The 26384-nt window shown below is 46.2% G+C and overlaps 1 protein-coding gene across 1 annotated transcript; it reads right to left on the bottom strand.

Moving 5' to 3' along the window:
* Positions 1–6416: 6416 nt before the first annotated feature.
* LOC146178593 (vitellogenic carboxypeptidase-like) lies at positions 6417–24258 on the bottom strand. The gene is made up of 4 exons (XM_084580004.1): positions 24123–24258; positions 13822–14026; positions 9773–10103; positions 6417–7596 (listed from the first exon to the last, which is right to left on the bottom strand). The coding sequence occupies exons 1-4, from the start codon at positions 24242–24244 to the stop codon at positions 6758–6760; spliced, it is 1497 nt and encodes a 498-aa protein (XP_084436130.1). The 5' UTR covers positions 24245–24258; the 3' UTR covers positions 6417–6757.
* Positions 24259–26384: the final 2126 nt, after the last annotated feature.

Genomic DNA, 26384 nt, shown 5'->3' on the forward strand with positions numbered 1-26384 from the left:
TGTATGTATGTATGTATGTATGTATGTATGCATGTATGTATGTATGTATGTATGTATGTATGTATGTATGTATGTATGTATGTATGTATGTATGTATGTATGTATGTATGTATGTATGTATGTATGTATGTATGTATGACAAGTCTGAATTAACGCAGACACTTATTTAAAGCAACTGTTTTACCATTCTAAAATATATGATCAAGTCTTGAATACACACAGTAGAAGGAGCCTGTATGCTAATTTCTTTTCTTTCGCGAGAACTGTAGCATCTGGAACCGTTTGTGTTTTAACCAAGTGCGTGGAAATATTAAGAACGTTTTCATATTATAGCCTTATCTGCTTAAACGCTGTTTTGCAAGGCGGTGTATACCTGAATAAAGAAAACAATTAATAATAATTTATTGTTCGTTTTGAATTTTCCTGGCATTCAGCACTGGCATCCTTGTCTATGAGAGAGTAACAAATTAAGAAATTCTGAAGAGATGTCTTTTTGGTGCGAAGTGCAAATTACCACGTTAACTTTCTTAAATTAGTATATAAATGAAATTTCTCTGAGATTATATGACTTCAAAATCTAAGCAAGGCGTTTTAGTCAGGAGAAGAAACCGCTGCTAGATGATGATATTCCGATTAACGGTGCATAAATTACTACGAATCAGGTCTTAAAACAGTTAGAAACTTGTAATAGGTAGCGCTACACAAAAACGCTGCCAGGAAGAGTACTAAGAACGCTGGAAATAGCCTGGGAAATTCAATGCTGTAATAAGCACTGCAACGTAGATATACTAGCATAAATGTCAGCACTTTTTTCCGATGAGGAGCATGTAATATATTACATGATTTCTTCGGGGTATGTTGAGGTTTAGAATAATCGTAATCTGTAGAACTCTCTCGTGAGGGTTTTAAAAATGTGCTGGGCATTCAGCTATACTCGCAGACAACGTTTTCTGGCTATGCATCCAAAATTATGGGAGCGGAGTTTTCGTCGTGGTGTTACGTGGTGGTACCGTGCAGCTCTGGCTATCTGGCCTCAGGTACGGTTGCGGCTTCAGTTCCGACTTTGCTTGAAATAATGGCTTCCGAGCCTCCAACGACGCAGAAATATTTCTCTTTAGACAATTAAGGTTTATGCGAACGTATATTCGCGGTTAATGAATATCACGCGCTACGTACGTTGACGAAACAAGTGCATTACGGAAGCGCCCGGAAACCGACGGGTAGACGCAGCAGCCGAAGTACGCTTCGGAAGATTCCCAGCAGATGGCGCGACTATCCCGTTTGCACTAGTTTGCACGAGAGTTGACAGTTGACAGCCGTGTGGTGCGGGCGCGTGTTCCATCGCTCCTGCGATTGCACGTGGCTACCGGAAACGGACGTACTGGCGACAGCGGGATCTTCCGAAGGCGTCAAATGGATGAGTTCGTTATTTTATTAACTTTATTTCGTTTTCAGCTAGTTAGGTTAAGTGCAGCCTAAAGAATAGATTTTAGCTCTTTGTCCTAGCGGCCTGGTTTTTCGTGCCGGCAGCTAGGTTTTCGCGGCGTTCATTCTTTAACTATTTTGCTTAGATAAATATTCTTTTTCCTAGGCTATTGGCATTCGCAGAGTTTTCACGCGTGTTTGCTAGTCGTTTTTGTGTCTTCCTTTTGCAGTTTGTGTGGGCAAAGTGAGAGCTCGATGCTGGTGTGACTGTGTATAACAGGTTGCGGATGCGATCTCGCTAAATTGTGCCGGAAATATTTTTATGCAATAAAGAAAAAAAAATAAAACTCGATGTAGCGGAGTTGGTAAAGCGATCTGGTGGGGATCTGAGGGCTAAAGTTCGATTCTTGGTGCAGACTTTTTTTTTTTTTTGAGGTTTGAGGGGGGGGGGGGGGGGCGCTTCGAGCACGCGGCGTCAGCCAGCTGCTTTGGTTGCTTGGCAACGGCTATAATCGTATGCACGCTAGATGGCGAGCACGTGCTTTCTAGGCAGCGGCTCTAAGAGTGGTGCAACCACGGTGGAAACCGGTGCCACGGCAAAGTCGCTGCATCGCGGCCAATGTAGCTTCCGCTACAAAACCGTCTGCTCATCATGGTGAAGCGGTTGCAAAACAATGTGGGGCCCCGTAGCCCCTTTTAGTGTTTCTAACCTCACGCGCTTTTTGCTACTGCTACTTGTATTGCTGCCCGTGCAACGCGCGCGTGTGCGCATGAGCGAGCTGCCAAACGTGGGGGCAGAATGTTGTCGGCGCAAAAACGAGGGTAGATAAGCACGTCGCAGTCAAGGCTCGCGGTTCTTGCCCGGCAGTAGGCCAGTGAGGGGCGGCCAGCAATCGTCATGGGCCAGCGGGTTGTGCACGAACGACGGAACGAAGATGGAAGCATTGGCTTCAATGATGAATTAGGAGTATAAGCTTGAGTTGCTTTTACGCGATGAGCTAAGTTTTTTGTACCTCCGTTAGCGCTTTGGCCCTATCGTTCGCCCTATTTGCGCCGCAGTGTGTTTTGTCTTGCCGTGGTAAAGCCTTGACCCTCGTTATTTAATTCTTTGTGGTCCGTTGTTGCGTGTATCGACAGCATATGTCCAGCGCAGTGGTTCGCGATGTTTCTTTTTTTGAATGCTTTTCAGTTTATGCGGAATAAACGGGTGTTTTTAAGAGAGGCTATACTTGTCACGTCCTGCGAGAACATTGCTCGCGGACCCGTTTTCTTGAAGGCGAGGCCTTCAACAGCAAGAAATGTTCTGCATTGAACCTTGTCTGCTGGCTGTTCTGACCAGTGCAAAATGACCCACCCATAAACGGCTGTTACGTTTTGATGTCGAAGATGCTGCGAAATTTTCTTAACGTTTTTAAAACAGCAATCATGCCAATTGCTGCTCCGCGATCAACGACTGGATATTGTGTAGAACCCTTTCGATACAAATATTAATCAGATTGGGAGGCGAGGTTTCGAGAAATCGAGATGCTGCCGTTTTTGGTACCACTACGTGGTGACCCCAGTAGATCAATTCCCGACTTAGTCAGCTCGTCACGCTTGTTGAAGATTCGAAACTGCTGCTCAGTCTCAGCCAGATATGGGGGTCATCCTTTAAAGGCTCACTTTTTTTCCTGTGTCAACAAGGAATCGTTCTGAGTTAGACGCACTAATTCCTGGGCACTGATAGCCACCTGCTTTAACGCCAGCGAATAAACATCATGCTCTGGCAATTCCTCCGCTTGTTTTCCGTTCACTTGCTGGCAAATGAAGGCGACTGAGAACGTCTGCGTTTACATTCTCGCTACCTTTGCGATACTCTAATCTACACTGATAGCTCCAATCAGCAGGACCTATCACTGGATGCGTGCGGCAGCCATTTAAGGAATTGCTTTTTCAGGGCTAAACAGTCCTGTTAAGGGCTTGTTGTGCGTGCGTGACTAGCACGAACGGCTTTCAATACAAGTAGTCCCAAAATCGTGTGACACCGAATACCAAGGCCAGCGGCTATTTCTCTAGCTGTTAGTTCCTTTCAGCATTGCTATAGTGTGCGAGATTTGAATCCAATAGTGTAATCCATACCTCCGATCCGATGAGAAAGAACTGCTCCTACGTCGAATGATGAAGCTTCACATTCCAGATGAATCTGCTTTCCTGGATCAAAGTATACGAGAAACTTTTCCTTTTTTAATTTTGTCTTTGCTTCCGAAAAAGCTTGTTCCTGCTTGCTTCCCCACTGTCGCTTCGTGCCTTTCGCCAGTGAACCGTACAAGAGTGTCAATATGGTGGACATTCCGGGCAGGAATTTGCCATAATAACTCAGCAGACCTAAGAAGGCTTTGAGTTCACTCATTGACGTTGGCTTAGGTGCTTAGAAAACAGCGGCCACGTTGTCCTCGTTCGGTTGAAGGCCCTTTGTGTTTATGTAGGGACCCGGAAGCTTCACCTTTTCCAGCCGGAACTTGCATGTCACTTTGCTTCTCTCTCTCTCTCTCTCTCTCTCTCTCACACACGCACACACACACACACACACACACACACACACACACACACACACACACACACACACACACACACACACACACACACACACACACACACACACACACACACACACACACACACACACACACACACACACACACACACACACACACACACACACACACACACACACACACACACACACACACACACACACACACACACACACACACACACACACACACACACACACACACACACACACACACACACACACACACACACACACACACACACACACACACACACACACACACAACGCAGTGACGAAAGCTTCCAACCGGTGGCAGTTTTTTTTGTTGGGCTTATGTAGTAAGCGATTTCTGAAAGAGGTGAGCACGCTCAATGCACCCTGCATTTGTTAACACCATATGACAGGCTTTCAAAATTCAATGTCTTCTTACCCTAAGCATGCCCCAAAAGAATATACAAGCTTTCTGGGTCTCAATAATAAATTATTATACCAATCATCTAGCGCTGTTCTCACTAATGCGGGTTTGCATTCGTTTTAACATCTGATTCGTAATAGCAGCCGTATTAAGCAGGGAATTGCCGCCTACCAATAATTACGTCGTATATCTAAGTTCTTCCCATCTAAAAGTTTCAAGTTCCAGATTTCAAAGAAGATGTATTATTACGTTCAGCTATGGCCGCAATTTCGTCTATATGTTCGCCGATTGCACTCAGCAGAAAAAGAAGTTTCGTAGTATTTCTTAAATTTTGTCGCTCGTAGAAAACACACAATAAGAGTACGCTTTTGAAAGAGCGACAATTTTATTTATGCCTTACTATTGTTCACTGCCTTATAGCTGACTGGTTTACTGTGAAAAACCGTTGAAATATTCCTGCATTCATTTATCACATCGCCAAGACGTGCACAGCCAGTCATATTTTTCAGTGGCGTACGCGATGGTCGCTTTTTCTGTGCTCCTGCATCTTACGGCGGATAAACCTTGCTGAAAGGTCAAAATTAAGCAAGCACTTCGTAAGCCCTTTTGCTTAGTTATCCCTTCTGTAACGCTCAGAATCAGAAAATGCTGCCAACACGCACACCATGGCCAAAGATCTGGGCGGCTGTATACTGTACTCACCTATAGGGCTGAAACGGGGAGGAAAGAGGGTTCTACTTAAGTTGAGGTCAACGCAGAGGGCTATGGAATGAAAAATGGCAGGGGTAAAATTAAGAGATAGGAAGCATGCAGATTGGGTCAGAGAAATAACTAAAGTTACTGACATTCTAGTGCAAATTAAGAAGAAGAAATGGGCATGGGCAGGACATGTAGTGCGAAGAGAGGATAACCAATAATCGCTTAGGGCAACAAACTGGATTCCAAGGGAAGGAAAACGTAGCAGTGGGCGGCAGAAAGTTAGGTGGGCGGATGAGGTTAAGAAGTTCGCAGGGGTCAAGTGGATGCAGCTAGCACAGAACAGGGTTAATTGAAGAAATATGGGAGAGACCTTCACCTCGCAGTGAGTATACTCAGGCTGATGATGATGATGATGATGATGATACTGTGAGCTTCCTGAAAGCGCTTTCCTCACATGCCGCTTCTAGGCTCATAAGAGTGCATCTGTGTGGTTATACTTAGAGAAGTATTGGATACAACCCAAAAAATGTAGTTCAACTATCCTTGAACCAAATCAAGAGTCTAAGCCATCGGCTCCAGTTACTGGTGCTACTTAGATCTTGGCTGGCTTCCACGCTCGGTAAGCTTCTCGGCAACGGGCTTGTCTCTGTCCAAGCAGTGGCAGTAGTCGCCGGCGCCGACATCTCAACCAATGATGTCCGCGGATGCCATTTCTGAACTTTTCGACCCTTTAGAGAACCATTCCTCACGTTGGGAATCTGTTATAAATCTTAGCACGCTTAGCCCTGTGCATTTGTTTACAGAAGCAGCTCGGATAGCCACATTTGGAAGGTGCTCTGAAGCAAGCTTCCGCCTACGCGACAAACTAACCACGGCCGGAACCGCCGAAAACGGTCGTGCTAGGTTCTTCTCTATGGCGAAATACACAACCAATGGCAGGCGCCCTATCCATCCAAGCGAGCGGAGATTCACGTAGTCCGTCACATGGCCAAAGCTTACGGGGCGTGGTTCTGCGCATTGCGCAGTGGTAACAGGTGTGGCGCGTCACGTGCTTGACATCACGACCCAACCCTGGGTCTCCTCTGGCTGAGGCTAAAATCACAATGCCCACTAACTTTGACGAAAATGCCGTAGTAGAACTTCGGCGCCAAATGCTATAGACAGCCCTTCGTAGAACGACGGAAAGATTACAGGTACACGGTATGACAGAACACTGAACAAAAGCAGAGCGGGGGGGGGGGGGGGGGCAGAGAGAGAACAGCGTACAAGGGTTCGGTGTTCTCTGAGATAATCTTTATGCAGCACAGACGCACGACTGACGGGGTGTGATATTTCTTTATTTTGATATTTCGACTTCTACAGTGATGACGTAACCCACTCCAGGACTTTATAATGCACTCGGTACGTAATCAGCAAGGTTTTGTCATTGCAAACATCTGATAAAATAATATCCATCTAGTGCGCCTAAGTGTAGTCCATTGTACATGAAAATGCGCCACTTGGCAAAGTCACCAATACACCATCTAGCAACGAAAATGTATCATTTGTAATTAGTTTGAAGAAACATTATTCTCAGAAAAAAGACGTCTTTTGATATCTAGACTCGAGTTTAAAACTCTTTCGCACAGTTTGAAACCTAAACTCACACAACGTATTTATTTGAGTTAGGATGAGCTGACAGTGCTCTCCGGTAGAGGTGTCTTCTGAAAGCTAAAAAAGCGACGGTACAATTCGCTAACAGCGCAAGAACGATCCAGGAATACATGGTGACCAGCGAAAAGCACATTGGCAAACAACAAACCTCCTGCCTTTTTCCGGTAGCCCAGGAGTCCGAGGGAAGAGTTGTTCTTCTGGTACCAGAGTATGCGCTTTGCTTTCCTGAAGTGCTTAGAACCACGCCATTCGAACTTTTTTAACTCTCTTTCAATATTTATGGCCGGAAAAACGTCATCCAACTGTGCAGTATACATCAGTGCATGTCTGCTATTGAGAACGTGCCGCAATACAGGCTCCTGGTCAACAAAAAAATCTCCCATAGCTAAGGCAGATGCCACGTGTGGCCTGCCGCCATCCAGCACCCTCGATCGGCCAATGTGAATTATTTTTTTAAATTTCGTGCTGTTCGCGTAAGCATAATATGCAAGACTCTCCTTGCTCCTCTCAGGTGTTGTAATACTTCCATGATTCAGAAACCCAGTTAACATTTGAAATAAGCTGTGCTGCCCTGGGGTGCGTAAGTTGAGAACCGTCTGACTTAACAAGTGAGCCGCAGCGGTATAGTTTCCTTTACCAGCGAGGTCTCGAATAATGCGGAAGCGTTCAGTGAACTGAGCTTTGCCATTTTCGTCGAGTAGTCCGGTGTAGTACAGATAATCAGTGGAGTCTATAAGGTCCAGTAGCGGAAATAATAATCCAACACCCAACATCACACCCTTCAGGTGTAGATTTGGACGGACTGGTATGCCAGTCAATATTTCGCTGGCCGCTCCTATGGCAAACCTCGCTGAAAAAAAAAAGGAAAATAATAATCATGTATTTCTCAACACAATAAAAGCTCGGTACGAATAGTCAAGGTTTGTTATTATTCCCAATTATATAGTCCCTTTGACTAAGGCTGATCATTAATCACATACTACAGACATCCGGAAAGGATTTCTAAGAATGCAATGATGAGCATTGACTATAATAAATGAATTGAATTGAAAAAAATGCGTCATGCTGACTGCAGCCTAGTATATGAGAGGTCTATAGAGTTCAATACAACTTTCAGAAAATTTCTACTAACTAAACACCCAAACTGCAAATCCTTATCGCCATTTTGCCAAGCTTTCTCTTCTTCCAGGAAACTCTTTTCCGCATCGACGTTCACGGCTAACGGGCTTCTCAGTAGAATTCGCCTACTTCTATAAATTTCTTGCATTTGTACTCACTGCTACCTGCTCAGTGCATCCCTCAATATTCCATCATCCCTTCTTAAGCTTATAACAACCTGGTTTTACGGTGCTTCTACATTATCCCGCACATGCCACACATTTACAGCCTTCGGTAAACTAAATGCCTCATTTTTCTCTAGTATGGCTCTATTTCCTACTGGTGACTTTGTTCTTCCCCAAATACTGCACAGGTTCTCATAGGCCCTTCTGAGCCGCAACCCAGTATGGCGGACACCTGCTTACATTTCCCCAAAGCCTTCCACCGTTCGAAACATGCTTTCATAAAAACCTGAGTAGTCATCAGCAATCGATGCCCTTTCAGTACTCATTACATAATTGCTGCCTGGGTCCCTTTTCACATCTTCTCTTACAGCAGCGCACTGAGCGCATCATACGAGTACGCTTTCCTCTTCCTCCTTTTTTTGTTTTCCATTTTACGTTATATATGGTAGACTTACACCATTTTCCAGCTACCGCCTCCTTTACTAACCCACTTTCGACCCAGACTGCCGTCGCATTTGGCTGTGGAAGTGTCCGACCGAAATAAACTTTCTGCGGGCAGCTAGTTCCTCAGCAGTAATCTCTGAAACCAGACCTGACTTTAATTAAGCAAAAAACAGAACAACGAAGATAAGAGAGTAGAAAGAAGACGGGACCAGCGCTGCACTCTCTTGTCTCCGTTGTTGCGCTGTTTTTTTGCTTAATATATGTACCAACTCGCTCAAATTGCCGTTTTACTGAAGACCTGACTTTCCATCTCATAGATGATATGGGGGCATGCTGTGTCGTCCTTAAAGGTTCTCAATGTCATGCCCGACGTGATGCCGATCATCAGTGGTTCCTTGGGCACGCACAGAGCGCCATACGTATTTTCTCTTACCTAGCTGTACTCGGTTTCGCTTATACGGGTTCGTTAAATTCGTTTCTCTGCTCCGGCTTAAACATACATAAATTGCTGCCCCTGAACATTCTTTCATTTCACTACTTCATCGTTATCGCCACATGGTCTTTTCATCCTAGCTCACTTGTGTCAGTGCCTGACTGCACCACATACACAGACTCCCGGGAGCCAATTCACCTCATCTGTTCACGCAACTAAGGCTCCAGTTACGACACCACAGCTTTGCCTCGCTATTTTCTGCACGATAGCTGGTCACTAGGAGCCTGAAGGCAATATTTTAACTAGCCTGCCCGTGACCCTATTAATATGTAGGCCTAGGCCCTATAAGGGACTGACAGACTGATTGACTGACCGACTCACTCACTCACTCACTCACTCACTCACTCACTCACTCACTCACTCACTCACTCACTCACTCACTCACTCACTCACTCACTCACTCACTCACTCACTCACTCACTCACTCACTCACTCACTCACTCACTCACTCACTCACTCACTCACTCACTCACTCACTCAATCCTCGGGCCACCACCAAAGAGCATTAAATGCTCTCCGTACATTGGGGGGGGGGGGGGGGGGGCTGTACCCGGTACCTGATCCTAGCCCCACTGTGCGAGACACACACGTTCATCGAAAGATGTTACCAAGCACTCTTGCCGCACTTCAAGCATTTATCTCTTCTTATTCATTCGCAGTAATTCATGTGCCAACTGCCTGCCGCTTATGTCGACCTCTGTCATCCCCTATTTTCCTAGCCATTCGCTTTGCAATTTGTTTATTTCCAACTCGTACACAGACCTGTTACACTTGTTTGTACAAATATCTCTTGTTAGAAGGTTTACCTCCGTACGACTCTCCACCGATGAACAAATCTCTTCCTCTGCTTTCTGGGAATATTAGGTTGAATCGATGAAGAAATCGGGTTATATGTTCCGAGGCTTCTTTAAGTGTTCCACGGAATTTCTGCTCGCGCTCAAAACTGTACCCTGAACCAACAGGTTGGTCGAGGTAGATAAGGTCCGCTTGGTTTAAGAGAGTGTGATTCCTGTAGTAAAGGCTTCCAGTAGCGTCGATCCCCAGTGGACCATTCTCCAAGAACTGCCCGAAGAGCGAGGATTTCCCGGGCCCACCTTGCAGCCACAACAGAAGAGGACGCCTTTTTCTTGAACCTCCCTGAGGACAGCGCACATAATAAAGGCTGTTTTGAAATACAAGTAGGAAATTTCGAACTCCAAGCACTGTAATCATCTGCAGTGAACTTTATATCTCATGCCAAATATTGGCGAAAACATTCCTAACACAGAGTAGTGTTACCATAGGCAAGAATATGGAAACGACAGAAGTTCGTAAGTAAAAACAGTAAGTAAAGTCAACGCAGAATTGACATGTTGAATTTGCATATCTAGTGTAAAAAGGTGGTACACAATTTCGACACTAGGCAATGTGAAATTTGAGCTCAGATACTGGTAGTTTTAGTTTTACTATTTACTAAAAAAAAAAAAAAAGCTGAGACATGTGTTTTGTAATACAGGAAGTTAGAGCCTACGTTATATTTTATTACATAATCACCCTTCAATTGGCCTTCAATCCTTAACAGTTCATGCGTGCTCTAATGGAGGTGCCGACACGACATCTGCTGGCGCCGCAATCATGTTTGATAAGCTTCGCCTCCAACGGCGCGTGGGCGATCCGGCCTATTCCAGTCATCGCAAATATATTTCTATCCTGACCATTTGCTTCTACCGTAAACTCTACCTGCAAGGACACGATTCGACCGCACCTGTCTGAAGCCTTTTCATATTTACTTTTGGGTTAATGCACTTTCCTGCATGCCTAATATTAATTCAAGCATCTCGCACATCACCTTATTGCCCAGAGGTATAAGCTACCACCCCATATGAAAGGCCATCCTACACGGCATGCATCCTCATTTCAAGCAAGCTAACGGACCTCATCTGCGTGATCTAGGCATTGAAATGTCTTACTCCAGATTTAAAAGCCGTGGAGTTTGATTTCCTACTCGCCTTCACGTTTGGCCGCTGTCTATTGGCAGCTGACTAGTCGGGTAGCACTATGCTCGTGTGATCTTAGCTCAGAATGCTCGCCGCCGGACCTTCCTCCTTGATTCCCACCTTACACTTGCACTTTGCCCTCTTCCACCACTGCCCGCCTCTCCCTTCTGATACCTTTATCTTGTCCGCATTTCCCTTTTGCCCCGCACAGCAAAAATTACTAAGAGCCCCTTGCCTCCCACCCTTTAATCCCTTTGCTTCCTCCATATATGAGTGGAGACTGTTTCCATCCACGGAGTTGGCAACTGCGCAATGTCATGGGCTTCTGACGCGTGAGCTGCTGGTATGATTCTAAGGCCGCAGATAATGCCCGATTCCCGTAGTCCCAGCCCTCAATGACCTGACTCACATGAAAGAAAGCAAATCGCATTGAGGAAGAACGCCTGATTCCCGTAGGCCTCAGCGTTCAATGAACTGACGGGCATGAAACAAATCAACTCGCATTGAGAAAGAGCGCCTCCAGTCCAACATGAAATATTGTTCTGGCCAGTCGCAAGAGCGGTAAATCTTCGACGGTTTTAAGGATGTTGAGATGAAAGCTATACCTACAGTTTGGAGTGCACATGAGCTCGCCCGCTGGACATTCACTGAGGACCTGGTAACCACCAGTTAGAACTGACTTAAAGGACTATGGACACAAAACTTAGGTAGCATTTGTTTTTCTTGTTAATGATGTTTAAGTCATTTCTGTATATTGATCCGCACGCAGTTTTCGCATACGACCGCTAAATAATTTATATCTGAATTTTTTTTTTCACCAATGTCGGTTGCGACAGCCGAGAGATGACTATGACGTCACAATCACGTCTTGATGCGCGGCACGAAAGAACGGCAATGTAATCACTCATTCTTCCCTTGTAGTGATTCCTGTTCTTGAGGCAGGTTGGCTTTATCATTGTAGTGAATTCAAATGACACAGCAATGATTATATTGTTGTATTTTCATCCCTCGTGTGAACTATACTGTGACGTCAAAGCCGTTGCTCGGCTGTTGAAACCGAAACAGGTGAGAAGAGAAATTCGATTACATATTATTCAGCAGTCATAGGCAAATATGGCATGGTTCGTGGTTAGCGTACAGTAATGCCCTAGACATAATTAAAAATGATAGAACACGAACCCAAAAAATTAGGTGTCTATAGTCTTGTAAGCTACTACTTCTATGAGCCGTTTAATTCTCTACATACTTTTACATATTTTCGCACCTCCCACTTTCACTCTGCGTACCTCAAGATAATAATTAGTTTACAAGAGAGGAAATGCGCTATATATGTCGCACATTTTCCGAGGCCCCCTGAACCAAGCCGTAAGGGGAGTGGAACAAGGTGGGGATGAAAGCGGAAGAAGAGAAACAGGTGCCGTAGTGAACGGTTGCGAAGTTATTTCGACTCCCTCGTCCTCTTTAGCGCGCACTGACATTGCACAGCACACGGACTACTCAAGGTTTCAACTCCATCGAAACTAGGGTAGCCTAATTGAAACGCAGTCGCCGGCGGTCGGGTTAAAACCTGGGTACTCTCTCAAACAGTGTATACCTCGGCATCTTGACCACTGCGCCACCATGGCAGGGCGCCTCAAGATAAAGCATCTTTGCTTTATAGGCCATAGGTCATGTGTGGAGTTCTTGGAAAATTATTTGCTTCTCATCGACATAATTAATGTTGCTCCATAAGCAGCAGGTGTGATGGAAAAAGAGTCCGTTATATTTGCATATAGACATAAATTAAAGCTTTGTGGGGCGAGTGACGCCAGGAATCCTGGTGCAAACGCAGAGCCGTCTGACTGCCACGAGATGGACGAACGTTTGCAAACCTATAAAGAAATCGTCGATAATTACAGATTACGAAGACGTCTGATGCCGCCACCGGATACAAGCTTAAATAATAAAGAGGCCATGGCCTAGCGGCGATTATTATAAATGCACAGGAAGCCCCATTGAAAGGAAAAGCAAACGTCTTACAAAAATGGATTTAAGTATCACCTGGCAAACAGTCAGTAGCAGAAAAAACTGAATAACCATATAAAATAAAGTTATATGAAATAATTAAAGACCAATGATTATATACATCAGCTAACAGGCATTGAAAATTACAGATAGTTTCTGCCGCCGGCACTTTCAGTTTTTTCTTATGGAGCTCAATCACGGAAGCGACTCAAGATATGAGGAACGCCGTAGATGAGGATTCTTCGCTAACTTGGGGTTCTTGACACGACTTGGTATAGCAGAGTATTCGGGCGGCTTGCTTTTCGTCTTTCTCTAAATGCGGCTGCGAGGATTGAAGCCACCTGCTTCGAGTCTAGGTGCCTAAACACTGAGCCCCCACAGCGGAGAACGTTCCGTTGGTCCACTTTTGCTTTTCATATGAAAAAAAAAAAACGAAAACAAAAAACAGGCCACGTAATAGTATTGGAACCCTATTTAACTGAGTCAATTTTCTTTTTGTTTTGTGAGCGCTATTTTAATGTGAAATTAGACGCAATTATTATTTCTATTGCTTTTCGGATAAAACACGTACACGCAGTCGAAGTAGGCCGTTAGCAATATTTCTTATGGTCCACGATGCCTATAACAAGCTGGTGCCGTCATTGGTAGCACGAAAATGTAAAACATACATTCAGTTGAAATGCATGAAATTCGCTTGCTGCGCACGTAACCTGCTGAACCTAAGTGTAGTGCTTAAAACTGCCTCGCTAATGCTATAAACGCCGAGTCAAGTTTTTTTTTTTTTTCAAGACCACAAATGAACCGTATACAACCGCGGTTTTGTTACTGCATCAGCTGCACACAAATGTAAGCAGCGCATATAAAACAATGCTTGCCTTTTGTGATTTTTTGATGTACAAAAAGAACAGGAAAGAGTTGTCTTGACGACTGGCCCAGCTGTCAACGTTAACAAATCCAGAGTAGGCTTCAATGTCCGCACAGGGAGCCGGCAGTTGTACTCGACTTTGTTTAATTTTTTTTTCGAAATTTGATGTGTAGTAAAAGTCTCTCAAAGAATATTCCACCTCTTGAATAGGAGCGCTGAAACAGAGTAAAAATTGACAATTTATAACCAAATTCAATTTCCCGACGGTATTGGGTATTTGAAAGAACGCTGCATCGGTACTTTATTGCTAGAGCATCCAGTCTACACCTTAAAAACTTGTCACGTATCAAAGCGAGACAAGGATAGCTATCAGGAACCAAATGTCATATTCTTAGCATCCAATAATTAATGACTTTTCATTTGGAACGCGGGTGGATACTGTTCATCATTTAGGTACCTTATATCCATTATGCATCAAGTCCTGAAGCATCAAGGGACAAGAAGTGGAAGCTGTGACAGATTTTCTCTTCTTGGGCTCCAAGATTACTGCTGAAGGAGGCTGAAGCCATGAAATTAGGAGACGCCTGCTTCTGGGAAAAAGAGCATTGGCTAGCCTTGACCGCCTAGTAAAGAACAGATACATTAGTCTGCCAACCAAGATCCGTATAACTCGTGCTATGGTCTTTTCAGTTGCGATGTATAGATGCGAGAGTTGGACTGTGAAGAAGGCTGACCGCCGAAGAATTGACGCGTTTGAATTGTGTTGCTGGCGGAGACTCTTGAGAGTTTCTTGGACTGCCAGAAGATCAAATCAGTCGATATTGTCGGCCATAAACCCTGACTGCTCATTGGAGGGTCAAATTCTAAGGTTAGAGCTCTGCTACTTGGATCATCTGATGAGAAGAGAGGAGTCGCTGGAGAAAGATTTGATGTTGGGAAAGGTTGAGGGTCGCCGGAGAAGGGGTAGGCAGCGAACGCGGTGGTTAGATGGCATCCTCGAGACGCTGCAGATGAAGTTATGTGATGCTAGCAAGATAATGAGAGACCGGAAAGCGTGGCGTGCTATGGTCCATAGGGTCACGAATAATCGAACACGACTGAACGACTGAACTGAACTGATTCATTATGCGTTAGATGTGGAATGATTACTATAAAATGAATGAAGCGCCATGCGATATATGTCACACAGATCGTGGAGCAGAATAACAATCGCAATAGTTACACCTGCATCGAGATACTAACCAACGTCGAGACAAACAAACAAGCTTTGTTATTCATTGCTTTGAAGCATTCGGCCATCCTCATTTTCTTTTCTTCGACACAGTAGTTATTAGATTCAAACAATATTGATACATATGAACTATAAGTACAGAGTATGCGGAAAGCAGCACCAGACCAACACGGCACGCAATTGGAGATGCAAAGTCAACAAAATCTTACACAAGAGTGAGTGTCACACCTGTTCGAACACGGCTTATGCGTAACATTTCATTACATATGCAATCGTCCTACAGAAATGGCCCTTTTCAGGAATAATAGAATCAGAATATCGGTCGATCATGTGCGTTTTCCAGAGGCTGTGTAATTGAAATAAAAAAAAAAACATGTATAAAGGCACTGTTCTCGCTGGAAAATGGCAAGATCTGTAAATTGTAAGGAAACGGCGGCAAGATAGATCGCAAAGAGTAGTAGCGAGGGGCAGCCGCGAGAGGTAGCTGCTTTTGTATGACACAGTAAAGTTCAACTCCTGAAGGCGTAGAGCTAAGCGGGCAAACCAACCGCAGGGGTCGCGCAGATTCCCCAGCCAGCAAAGTGATTGATGATCCATGATGACTGTAAAGGCACGTTCTGTACGAGGGAAACCGCTATATGCCGAATACAACAGCAAGGAATTCTTGCTCCGTAACTGCATAGTTGCGTTCAGACTTGGTGAGGGTGCGACTGGCATAATCAACAACGTGTTGATCTCCGCTATGACATTGTATGAGCACAGCACCCACGCCGATGGCACTGGCGTCGCTGTGGAGTTCAGTAGGAGTTCTCGGGCTGATATTACGCAATATAGGGCGCGAGGTAAGAAAACAACTTGAGCTGGCGAATCGCAGAGTCACATTATGGGGTCCGTTTTAAAGGAATATCTTTTTGCAAGAGGCATGTGAGCGGGTAGGCTACGTCAGCAAACTTCGGGATGAAGCGCCGAAAGTAATAGCAAAGTCCGAAGAAGCTCCTGAGTTCTTTCAAAGACTTGGGTTTTTTGAAGCATTTGACAGCATCAATATTCTGTGGGTTGGGCCTAACACCATCTTTGTCAACCAGATGCTCAAGTCCAACGATTTAGCGTTCTCCGAAGCGGCACTTTTAGAGTCCAGCGTGAGACCGGCTTTCTTCAAGCAGTTGAGGACAACAGCTAAATGGCCGTTATACTTGGCGAATTTTACCACTTCAGTCCACGAAAAATAATGTTCATAAATTTTCCAAAGGCAGACGGAACCCTTCATAGGTTGAAAAGCATCAGATTAAATTGATATAGGCCATCTGGAGTCACAAACGCAGTCTTCTCTTTGTCTTTCGGATGCATAAGAATCTTTCAGTATCCGGAGAGTAAACCAACAAAGGAAAAGTCGGAAGCTGAATAGAGGCAGCCAATGACATCATCAATGCGCGGAATGTAATAATCATCCTCCTTTGTGAGAGTGTTGAGCAATAGTCGACACAAAATCGCCATGTGCTATCTTTCTTTTTCACAAGAATCACAGGGGCAGCCCAAGGGCTGTATGATTCTTGAATAATTCCTTCTTGCAGCATATCGCGGACATGGTCGTAAGTTATCTTACGTGTTGAAGGTGAGACACGGTATGGCGTCTGTCTAATCGGGTGTGCATGTGATGGGTGCAGCAATGTGGAATCTTGGGTGGCTGATCTCGAGTGAAGTCGAACACATCCACATGTTTCCAAAGAACTTCCATCAATGTCTTGCGGTCGTTGGTTGGTAGCAGTTTGTTTATCATGGACAGAAACTGGGAATTGGTCAGATCGGTACATCTAGTTGGACGAGTGACGCCGTCACTGAACGCGGCAGTTGGCACAGAAAGGCGCTCTTCAAAGTCAGGGAGTTTTTATACGCCAGGTTCGTTAGAATGATTAACAGTCTAAAACGTGGCATGGCTCTCGTCCACCAGAACAACGTTGTGGGGCACAAGCACTCTTTTTTTTTGCGCCGGAAAGGAAAGCGTCTAATGCATTGAAAGCCACTTCCGAGGACAAAACTGGAACGAAGATGGCGGACATCGCCGGAACGACGGTATCTTCAAAAAACAGGAAATGCTTCCGGAATCCGCGGCGGTTCTTCTATGAGGGCTGATCGAAGGCTTGGGCTTATTGGTATCCAGCCACGGTTAAAGTCGAGTGTTGCGCCACACTGTTGTAGAAATTCATCACCTATAAAATTATGTCATCGTAGAGCGAGGGAGCACCGTAAATTCAGTTCTAAACACGTGGCCAGCGATCGCTATATCTACATAATAAATAACAACGATTCTTCCCCCAAGCATCAAAATATGATAGTTGTATCCCAACCAGCGAGTCGTTGAGTCCAACGAGGTAGAAAAGACCCGTCGTGATTGTTCCAGCATCTCCACCACTCTGTTATTGTATATTTACAGGATGCGTCTGAACCTTAGCGCATGTTACAAGCAGTACAGGTACAAGGCAGAAGACACTAATGGGATCGATATGGCACCACGCTACATCATACATCGTCCTCGACTGTGTCGGTCCGAGGGAGGCACGCGGCAATGTGTATATATATATATATATATATATATATATATATATATATATATATATATATATATATATATATATATATATATATATATATATATATATATATATATATATATATATATATATAGGAACGGAAAACGCTGCGGCATCGCGATCACCATCGCTTGGCTCCGGCGCCCATCTCTCGTGCTTGAAGCTGTGCCCTGCGGCTGACAATTCGACCCTGCTGTGCCCGAATTACTGGCAGCGCTAGACGTTCAAACGAACTATTAAATCCACATTTCACTTGGTGGAGGTAAATCTGAGGTTCCCTGTACCCATCTCGCCCTGGAACTTCGCAGCAGAACGTTGACTGCCCAAATGACGGAGCCGACTTCATTGCACCTACCTCCGCCCGTCACCTGCACAGGTGCGATTCGTCAACGGGACCCCGCTACCTTCAGTGGAAGCAGCGATGACGACGTCGACGATTGGCTGACCACTTACGAACGGGTCAGCCGTCACAATAACTGGGACGACAACCGTAAGCTCAACAATGTCATCTTTTACTTGAGCGACGTCGCTAATCTGTGGTTTAGAAACCACGAGTCGGACTTTACTACCTGGGCGAGTTTCAAGAAGAAATTTTCTGATGTCTTTGGCCGCCCCGCCGTCCGAAAACTCCGCGCGGAACAGTGTCTTCGGTCGCGACTGCAGCTGCCCGGTGAAACGTTCACCAGTTACATTGAGGACATTGTTGATATGTGTCGTCGCGTTGACCCGACCATGACCGAGGCCGTTAAGATACGTCATGTCCTCATAGGAATTGATGACAGCGCTTTCAACATGCTCGTCGACAAAGGCCCCACGACAGTCAAGGAAATCTATGACCTCTGTCAAAGCTACGACGAACTTCGCAAAGAGCGTGTTTTGATTCGCCAGCCTCAAGCATCACTTGCTGGACTAGCCGCGGAAAGGGAGTCATCTAGCCTCTCTGAAGACATGAATGCTTTTGTACGTCAGGAGGTCGCGCGACAACTGTCCCTGCAGCCATATGTTAAGGAGTCGTCACCAACTGGCCTTGTTCCGGAGCTTCGCCGTGCAATCCAGCAGCATATATCTGAAGTCCTTCCTAATTCTGTTCCTCAATCAGCTCCGGTCGCACCCTCAATGCCGTTCCCCACGACCGCAATTTCATCGTCCGGCGTTGCGCCACTGAGCTACGCTCCAGCATTCGCGCCGGCTCCTCCTCATGTATTGCGTCGCACGTATGCCGAAGTTACCTCAAGTCCACCTCCTGAGCCAGCATATGCCTATGCTTCGCCCCCTGTGCGTTCGGCACCAACAGCGTTTGCTCCCCCCTTGCGTCAGACACCATCTCCATGGCGCACTGCAGACAACAGGCCTATTTGCTACCACTGCGGCATCCCTGGGCACACTACACGCTACTGCCGGCGCCGAATAAATATGGCCTTTGCTGCGCGGCCTGCGCCACCTTATTTGGCCCCCCAGTTCCCCGTCCCATCGGGTCCTCCAACAGCACCCCCTGACTCTCCGGACTTCCTGCCTCGTCGTTCGCCATCACCACGTCGCCGCTCCATTTCGCCAATGCGCCGACGACTCGCTACTCAGCCGGAAAACTAACCGCCGCAGTTCGCAAGGCACGAACTGCGTATTCGACAGAATTTCAAAGTCTTCGTCTTAATCTCGCGAATGTTACTGCTGTCATCGTTGAAGGTGTTCATACTCTTGCGCTCGTCGACACCGGTGCCGCTGTATCAGTTATCAGCCAAAAACTCTGCCGCTCCCTCCGAAAAGTGACTACGCCTCTTGAGGGACTATCGCTTCGTACCGCATCCGCTCACAGTATACAGCCGACAGCTATCTGCACTGCTCGCGTCGTCATTGCTGCAGCCTTGTACATCATCGAATTCGTCGTTCTCCCCACATGTTCTCATGACGTCATTCTCGGCTAGGATTTCCTGTCCCAGCATCATGCTATCATTGACTGCGCCAGTCCTCAAGTAGAGCTCATTGAATCGAGTGATGCACCGTCTGATGCCCTGCTCCACGAGCCGTGTCCTAGTTTTGCGACCAAACTCCCCGTAGCTCATGACACAACCATCCCACCCGTTAGCGCTGTTCTGGTTCCCCTCACTGACTCTTTTACCACCGCCGCGACAGTCCTCTTTGTGCCCTCTGACGTTGTCTGCCGCCGCCGCCACTTACCGCTGCCGTTTGCCGTCATTGACATGAACAACGGCGCTAGCACACTTCTGGTAGCCAATCCTCTTGCGTCTCCCACTATGTTGATCGAAGGGGAGTGCCTTGGCCGCATCGAGCCCGTGGACGTTCTGTTCGCCTTTGATGACGAGTCATTCCCTGTTTGCCAAGTTGACGCCTTGACCCCAACTCGTGTGGCTTCCGATCCGCTACAACGGGACCTTTTTGACCATTCTGTGGACAGCGCTCTAGAGCCGCGCCACCGCGAGCAACTTCTTGACCTTCTACACCAATTCCGCTCCTCCTTCGACATCCCGCAATCTTCCTTGGGCCGCACGACGACCATTTCCCACCTCATTGACACTGGCGCTCATCCACCTCTCCATCAACGGCCGTATCGTGTGTCCCCGACTGAGCGCCGTGTTATTGCCCAACAAGTCGACGACATGCTCCAACGCGGAGTAATTAGAGAATCCTGTAGCCCATGGTCGTCTCCTGTGGTCCTAGTTAAAAAGAAGGATGGCTCCATACGATTTTGTGTTGATTATCGCCGTCTCAACAAAATCACTCGTCGTGATGTGTACCCCCTCCCACGAATCGACGATGCCCTAGGCTGCTTGCAAGGCGCAGAATTCTTTTCCTCACTCGATTTACGCTCCGGGTACTGGCAGGTGCCCATGGCAGAGGCGGATCGTCCTAAGACCGCCTTTATTACTCCAGACGGACTATACGAATTTAATGTTATGCCATTCGGACTCTGTAACGCCCCAGCCACATTTGAAAGAATGATGGACACTGTACTGCGCAGCCTGAAATGGAACATCTGTTTATGCTACCTTGATGATATCGTCGTCTTTTCAACCGACTTCCCGACCCATCTTACTCGACTTCGCCAGGTCTTCACCTGCCTAACCCGCGCCGGTCTTCAACTGAACCTCAAAAAGTGCCGCTTTGGTGCCCGCCAGCTCACAATACTCGCACATGTTGTGTGTAAAGATGGAGTTCTGCCTGATCCTGAGAAGCTGCGCGCCGTCGCTGACTTTCCGAAACCGACCACTTTGAAACAACTGCGAAACTTCGTGGGCCTCTGCTCGTACTTTCGTCGTTTTGTTCGGAATTTCGCAACCATCATAGCCCCCCTTACACAGCTCTTGAAAGGCACCCCTAACCTCTCCTCTTGGTCGCCAGCCTGCGATGATGCATTTGCGACACTGCGCAATGTTCTGACGTCACCGCCAATCCTTCGCTATTACGACCCTACTGCACCTACAGAACTTCACACCGATGCCAGTGGTGTCGGCCTCGGCGCCGTCCTCGCCCAGCGCAAGCCTGGCTTCTCCGAATACGTTGTCGTCTACGCCAGCCGTGCTCTCACCAAAGCCGAGTCCAACTACTCCGTTACCGAAAAGGAGTGCTTAGCAATCGTGTGGGCTGTAACGAAGTTCCGCCCTTACTTATACGGCCACTCCTTCGAGGTAGTTACAGATCATCACGCTCTCTGCTGGCTCGTGTCTCTCAAGGATCCGTCTGGCCGTCTCGGGCGCTGGGCTCTCAGGCTTCAGGAATACGACATCCGTGTAGTGTACCGCTCTGGCCGCAAGCACTCTGACGCCGACGCTCTTTCTCGGTCACCGGTGTGCTCGCCTAACTCATCGTCCCCTCCTCAAGCATCCTTGTCAGCACTCACCATTGAGGATATGCCTTTCGAGCAACGACAAGATCCTTGGGTTTCTAGCCTGCTAGATATCCTTGGCACTACTTCCGCGGCTACGCATCCTCGGGCACTCCGCCGACAGGCCTCCCATTTCGCCATTCGGGACGGCCTTCTCTACCGAAGGAGCTACAACTCAGACGGCAGAACGTGGCTTCTTGTCATTCCGCGCCACCTCCGCTTCGAAGTTCGTGCCCACCATCACAGTGACCCGCAAAGCGCTCATGCCGGCGTCCTCAAAACCTATGATCGAATTCGTCAAAGGTACTACTAGCGGGGAATGTACAATTTCGTACGTCGCTACATTCGCTCTTGTACCGCCTGTCAACAACGCAAGATTTCTCGCCACCCTGCTGGCCCTCTTCAGCCTTTACCGTGTCCAGCTCGCCCGTTTGATCGCGTGGGAATCGACCTTTATGGTCCGCTACCATGCAGTGCCGCTGGTAATCGATGGGTCATCGTCGCCGTGGACCACCTGACCCGTTACGCCGAGACTGCTGCACTTCCCGCGGCGACAGCCCGAGAGGTAGCCCATTTTCTTCTGCACCACTTCATTCTTCGACACGGCGCCCCCCGCGAGCTACTGAGTGATAGAGGTCGTGTCTTTCTTTCCGAAGTAGTCCAAGAGCTCCTGTCGTCTTGTAAATCGATACATCGAGCTACAACTGCGTACCACCCGCAAACAAACGGCCTCACGGAGCGCTTCAACCGTACGCTTGGGGACATGCCCGCAATGTATGTTACATCTGAATCTGGAAGCTCCAACTGGGACCAAGTACTGCCATTCGTAACGTTCGCGTACAACACTGCCACTCAAGCAACAACTGGTTTTTCGCCCTTCTTTCTCTTATACGGCCGTGAACCATCTTGTACTCTGGACACAATTTTGCCATACCATCCAAATGCCTCTGAGTACAGTGCTTTGACAGACATTGTACAGAAGGCCGAGGAATGCCGTCAGCTAGCTCGCACGTTTACCTCCAACGCTCAAGGCTATCGCAAAGATCAGCATGATACCGATACCCCTGCTCCCACGTTCCAGGCCGACAACTTCGTTTGGCTATGCGTTCCTGCCACCAACAAACTAGACACCAAATACCACGGACCTTATCGAGTCTTGGAACGCACATCCCCTGTGAACTACGTCATAGAGCCAGTCACCCCTTCTTCCGACCACCGCCGTCGCGGCCGCGAGATTGTCCACGTTAGCCGCCTCAAGCCATATTACAACCCTCTGGTCGTCTCTTCTCCCTGAGTCGCCAGGATGGCGACTTCTTCACGTGGGGGAAATGTAAAGAAGACAAGGAACGAAAAACGCTGCGGCATCGCCATCACCATCGCTTGGCTCCGGCGCCCATCTCTCGTGCTTGAAGCTGTGCCCTGCGGCTGACAATTCGACCCTGCTGTGCCCGAATTACTGGCAGCGCTAGACGTTCAAACGAACTATTAAATCCACATTTCAATATATATATATATATATATATATATATATATATATATATATATATATATATATATATATATATATATATATATATATATATATATATATATATATATATATATATATATATAGTCACGTGTTGGTGACAAGGACGTTGGCACCAAAAGAAGGCACAGGCTTAATGGTACTGAAATTAACATTATTGGGCTGACTTGCGCCCGCAAAAAAACTAAGCAACTCGGCGGCGGCGATAGCAACAAACGTGCTCGTCGATCGTCGAACAAAGAATGCCCGTCACACTCGTCAACGCTCAATTTAAAGGCTGCTCAGAACAATCTAGATACCGTCGCAAACAGCTGCGAGCACAGGCTTGGACATCGTAGAAAGACACACGAGTGGCCGGAACCTTCGAGACAGATCTCGGTGCATCTTGTGCTACAATGAAACTGATAAATAGGAGACTCGCGACATCGAGCATTAACAAACAAAGAATACGGAACTGATACGGGATCCAGAATCGGAGTGATAAGGCCGTATGCCGGCGGCTGTTAAAAAACAACAAATACAGTTTTGAAGGTTTCGCGGCAATATGCATATATTCCAAAGCCCCCATTACTTTCGCGTCTTGTTGCGGGCGGTTTTCGAGAAGGGTCGAAAACAACAATAAAAAAAAAAAATGCTGTTCATTTTCTTTATTTTATTATCAACACATAGAAAACTGTCATTGCTCCATATTTTTATTGTACTATTTCGTCTTTTGGTGTAATTTCTGAGTAACGGAAACTTTTTAACTGTTTGGTGTGAATTGCGTCTCATGTTTATTGGTTGGTTTGGGGTGTTTAACGTCCCAAAGCAACTCAGGCTATGAGAGACGCCGTAGTGGAGGACTCCGAAAATTTCGACCACCTGGGGTTCTTTAACGTGCACTGACATCGAACAGCACACGGGCGCCTTGCTTTTCGCCTCCATCGAAAAGCAGCCGCCGAGGCCCGGATGTCTCAAGTTTATTCCTTTTATTGTTAGTACATTCCCAATTGATTGCACGTCCAGGTAATCTTAGCATGCATTCTGAAATAAATCTATATGAAAGGTAATGTCTAACTCTCTTCCTTACGGCAATGTAACACTCGCATGTAATCAGAGGGCTGCTGCTAAACTGTTTTCTTACCTTTGGTCGGTGTCCCCACATCCAGGTATGCCTTCCTCTAGGTTCAACGTTTCCTTGCACTGAAAGTGTGGAAAACCAACGTTAAGAAGCAGAAAAAGAAGGACACACTTGCAGAGTTCCATCACGTGGTTTGTAACAGTAGGTACCGAAAGCTAGCGTTGAGTGCTCCTTCGTGGACAGACCATCCCTTAATATTAGCTGTCGTCCGAAAAGGTCAGCTGCAATTGTGAAACGCCCACTTGACGAGTGGAAACGGTGACGACGATATATTGATGCCCTTTTGTCGAGAAACAAGGATTGTTGTAGAGTTGACATCATGCCAAACGTCATGTAAGGAATGATATTTTTTTTTGATTCTTGAGAATTTTCCTCCAGCCCTCTACCCACAAACGGATCGAAATGCGAGAAGCGTGCGCTTGTTTCTCGCGCGAATAACACTCAGAGGTATTTCCACAAACTCTGGGCAGTTAAGCGGGTGGAAAACAAGAATTTCTCGTGGCATTCAGTAACTTCAGAACATATATGCCGTGGAAAGACAAAAAAACAGCACTAGCTGGTGGGCGCGTCTTTAGATAATGTTTTAGTTTCGAAACAAGAAGCTGCAAATTTCGGCGCCGCATGTACACGAAATGAACACGCTTTGTGATGATACATAAAATAATGAAAACGTCTTTACTTCTTAAAATATATGTATTCTTAAGAAACATTATATCGCAGCACGAAGAAGCAACGTACATTTCCTTGAATAAAGACAGGGGAGTGATATTTTCTTGTGAGCGGCACTTTAAAGAGCCCCAGGTGGTCAAAATATGCGGACTTCTCCACTACATCGTCTATCATAGCCTGAGCCGCTTTAGGAGGATAAACCTCACGAACCATTCATAACCTGGTAAGCGACATAACGCGTTAGTCTACAAAAACGAATAAGTACATAGCTCTCAGTAACGACACATGAGTGTACAACTGTTGATCATACCGAAGATAACAAGGAGGCACAAAATGCCATCAGTCCCACTGCTTGCAAGTGTAATACGCGCTCGTGAATCATGCTTTCGCGTTTGTTCTGCGAAAGCCGCTGTGATCTGCTTAAGCAGGGCGCGTTGCTTGTTTTATTTTGGTTATTTATCTCTCACATTTACAACTGATGTTATCTTTACACAGGAAAACGTTTTTCAATTACTGTTTCTATGACCGTTTCATTCTTTCGCACGATATAAATCACTGATGTCTTTTTTTCTTGAGGAACAATGAATCCGCTAGGTCGCTCTTCATAATTTTATGTTTAAATTCAATCAATTAGAATTAGTAGTCAACAGGACTTGTCAGCTTCAGCCGCTTAAATGCTGCCAACTCCAAGCGCTACATTTGTGAGGACCATGGGGACCACAATTGTATGCTCCAGTTCTGACTCAGAATTCACATAACCACATTCTGAGAGGGCTGCATAAGAAGCAAATATGCCTGGCGACTTTTTTTCACCTGTTAGCAGGCACAAGGCACCTTACTTTCACTCCTTTATTCGAATCGAAGTACGACGGCTTTGTATTAGCTCCTAAATTCAGCGGAGGGAAACTGAATAGGAGCAATGAACAAAGTTCAACTGTAGGGGCTCCGTACAGACAGCAGATAAACTACTCCTGCGCCAGGTCTGCGACCATACTGCTCCCATAGCATTTAACTGTTTCTGAAACTTCCAGTGATGTTCCACATCGTGACAGAAACTGTCGCTAAGGGCACCTTGGCAAGTCAAGTAGCAAAGAAACATTTTAAGCTCTAAATTGTTAATCAACAAGCCTCTAAATCATAATTTAACTCACCTGTGCCTGTTTATTCCGCGTCTCCTAAATATTTGTGAGCGCCATTTGCAGAAAAATATTCCAAGATGGCTATTCCGCAAAAACACAAACGAAAAACGATAACGTGCAACTCAGTAGGCCATAAAAGCTTGATCTGTCACTGCGCTTTGTAATGTTTGACGGAGGAAACAATTTTTCCGGTTCTTGATAGCGTAGTGCAGGCGACAATTCTCTGGTTGGGAAACAGTGTACCATCAGAGCAACAGATTAAGCTTGGTTCGAGACGACAGATCGTGAAGAGAAAACGGCGAAAATAAATGTTTTCTATAGTTCATGCTTTCGCGGCATATTTTGCTGCAGAAAAGGCGCATATATTACGTACCTTGCTTCAAAGATTCTCATTAGACTGTTCTGGTAAACGGATGACTGGAAATGCGTCTACATCTGGAAAACACTGCAGAGGACA

This window comes from Amblyomma maculatum, chromosome 9, assembly GCF_055883805.1.
Source record: "Amblyomma maculatum isolate TAMU_Amacu chromosome 9, ASM5588380v1, whole genome shotgun sequence".
Taxonomy (NCBI): Eukaryota; Metazoa; Arthropoda; class Arachnida; order Ixodida; family Ixodidae; genus Amblyomma; species Amblyomma maculatum.

What these genes read in the sequence shown, in the direction of transcription:
- LOC146178593 (XM_084580004.1), bottom strand. Translation starts at nt 24,244, where the DNA reads ATGGAACTCTGCAAGTGTGTCCTTCTTTTTCTGCTTCTTAACGTTGGT. An exon ending in TGTGGGGACACCGACCAAAG is followed by an intron (nt 14,027 to 24,122) that starts GTAAGAAAACAG and finishes ACTCTGTTTCAG; the next exon opens with CGCTCCTATTCAAGAGGTGG. An exon ending in CGGTGGAGAGTCGTACGGAG is followed by an intron (nt 7,597 to 9,772) that starts GTAAACCTTCTA and finishes TTTTTTTTTCAG; the next exon opens with CGAGGTTTGCCATAGGAGCG.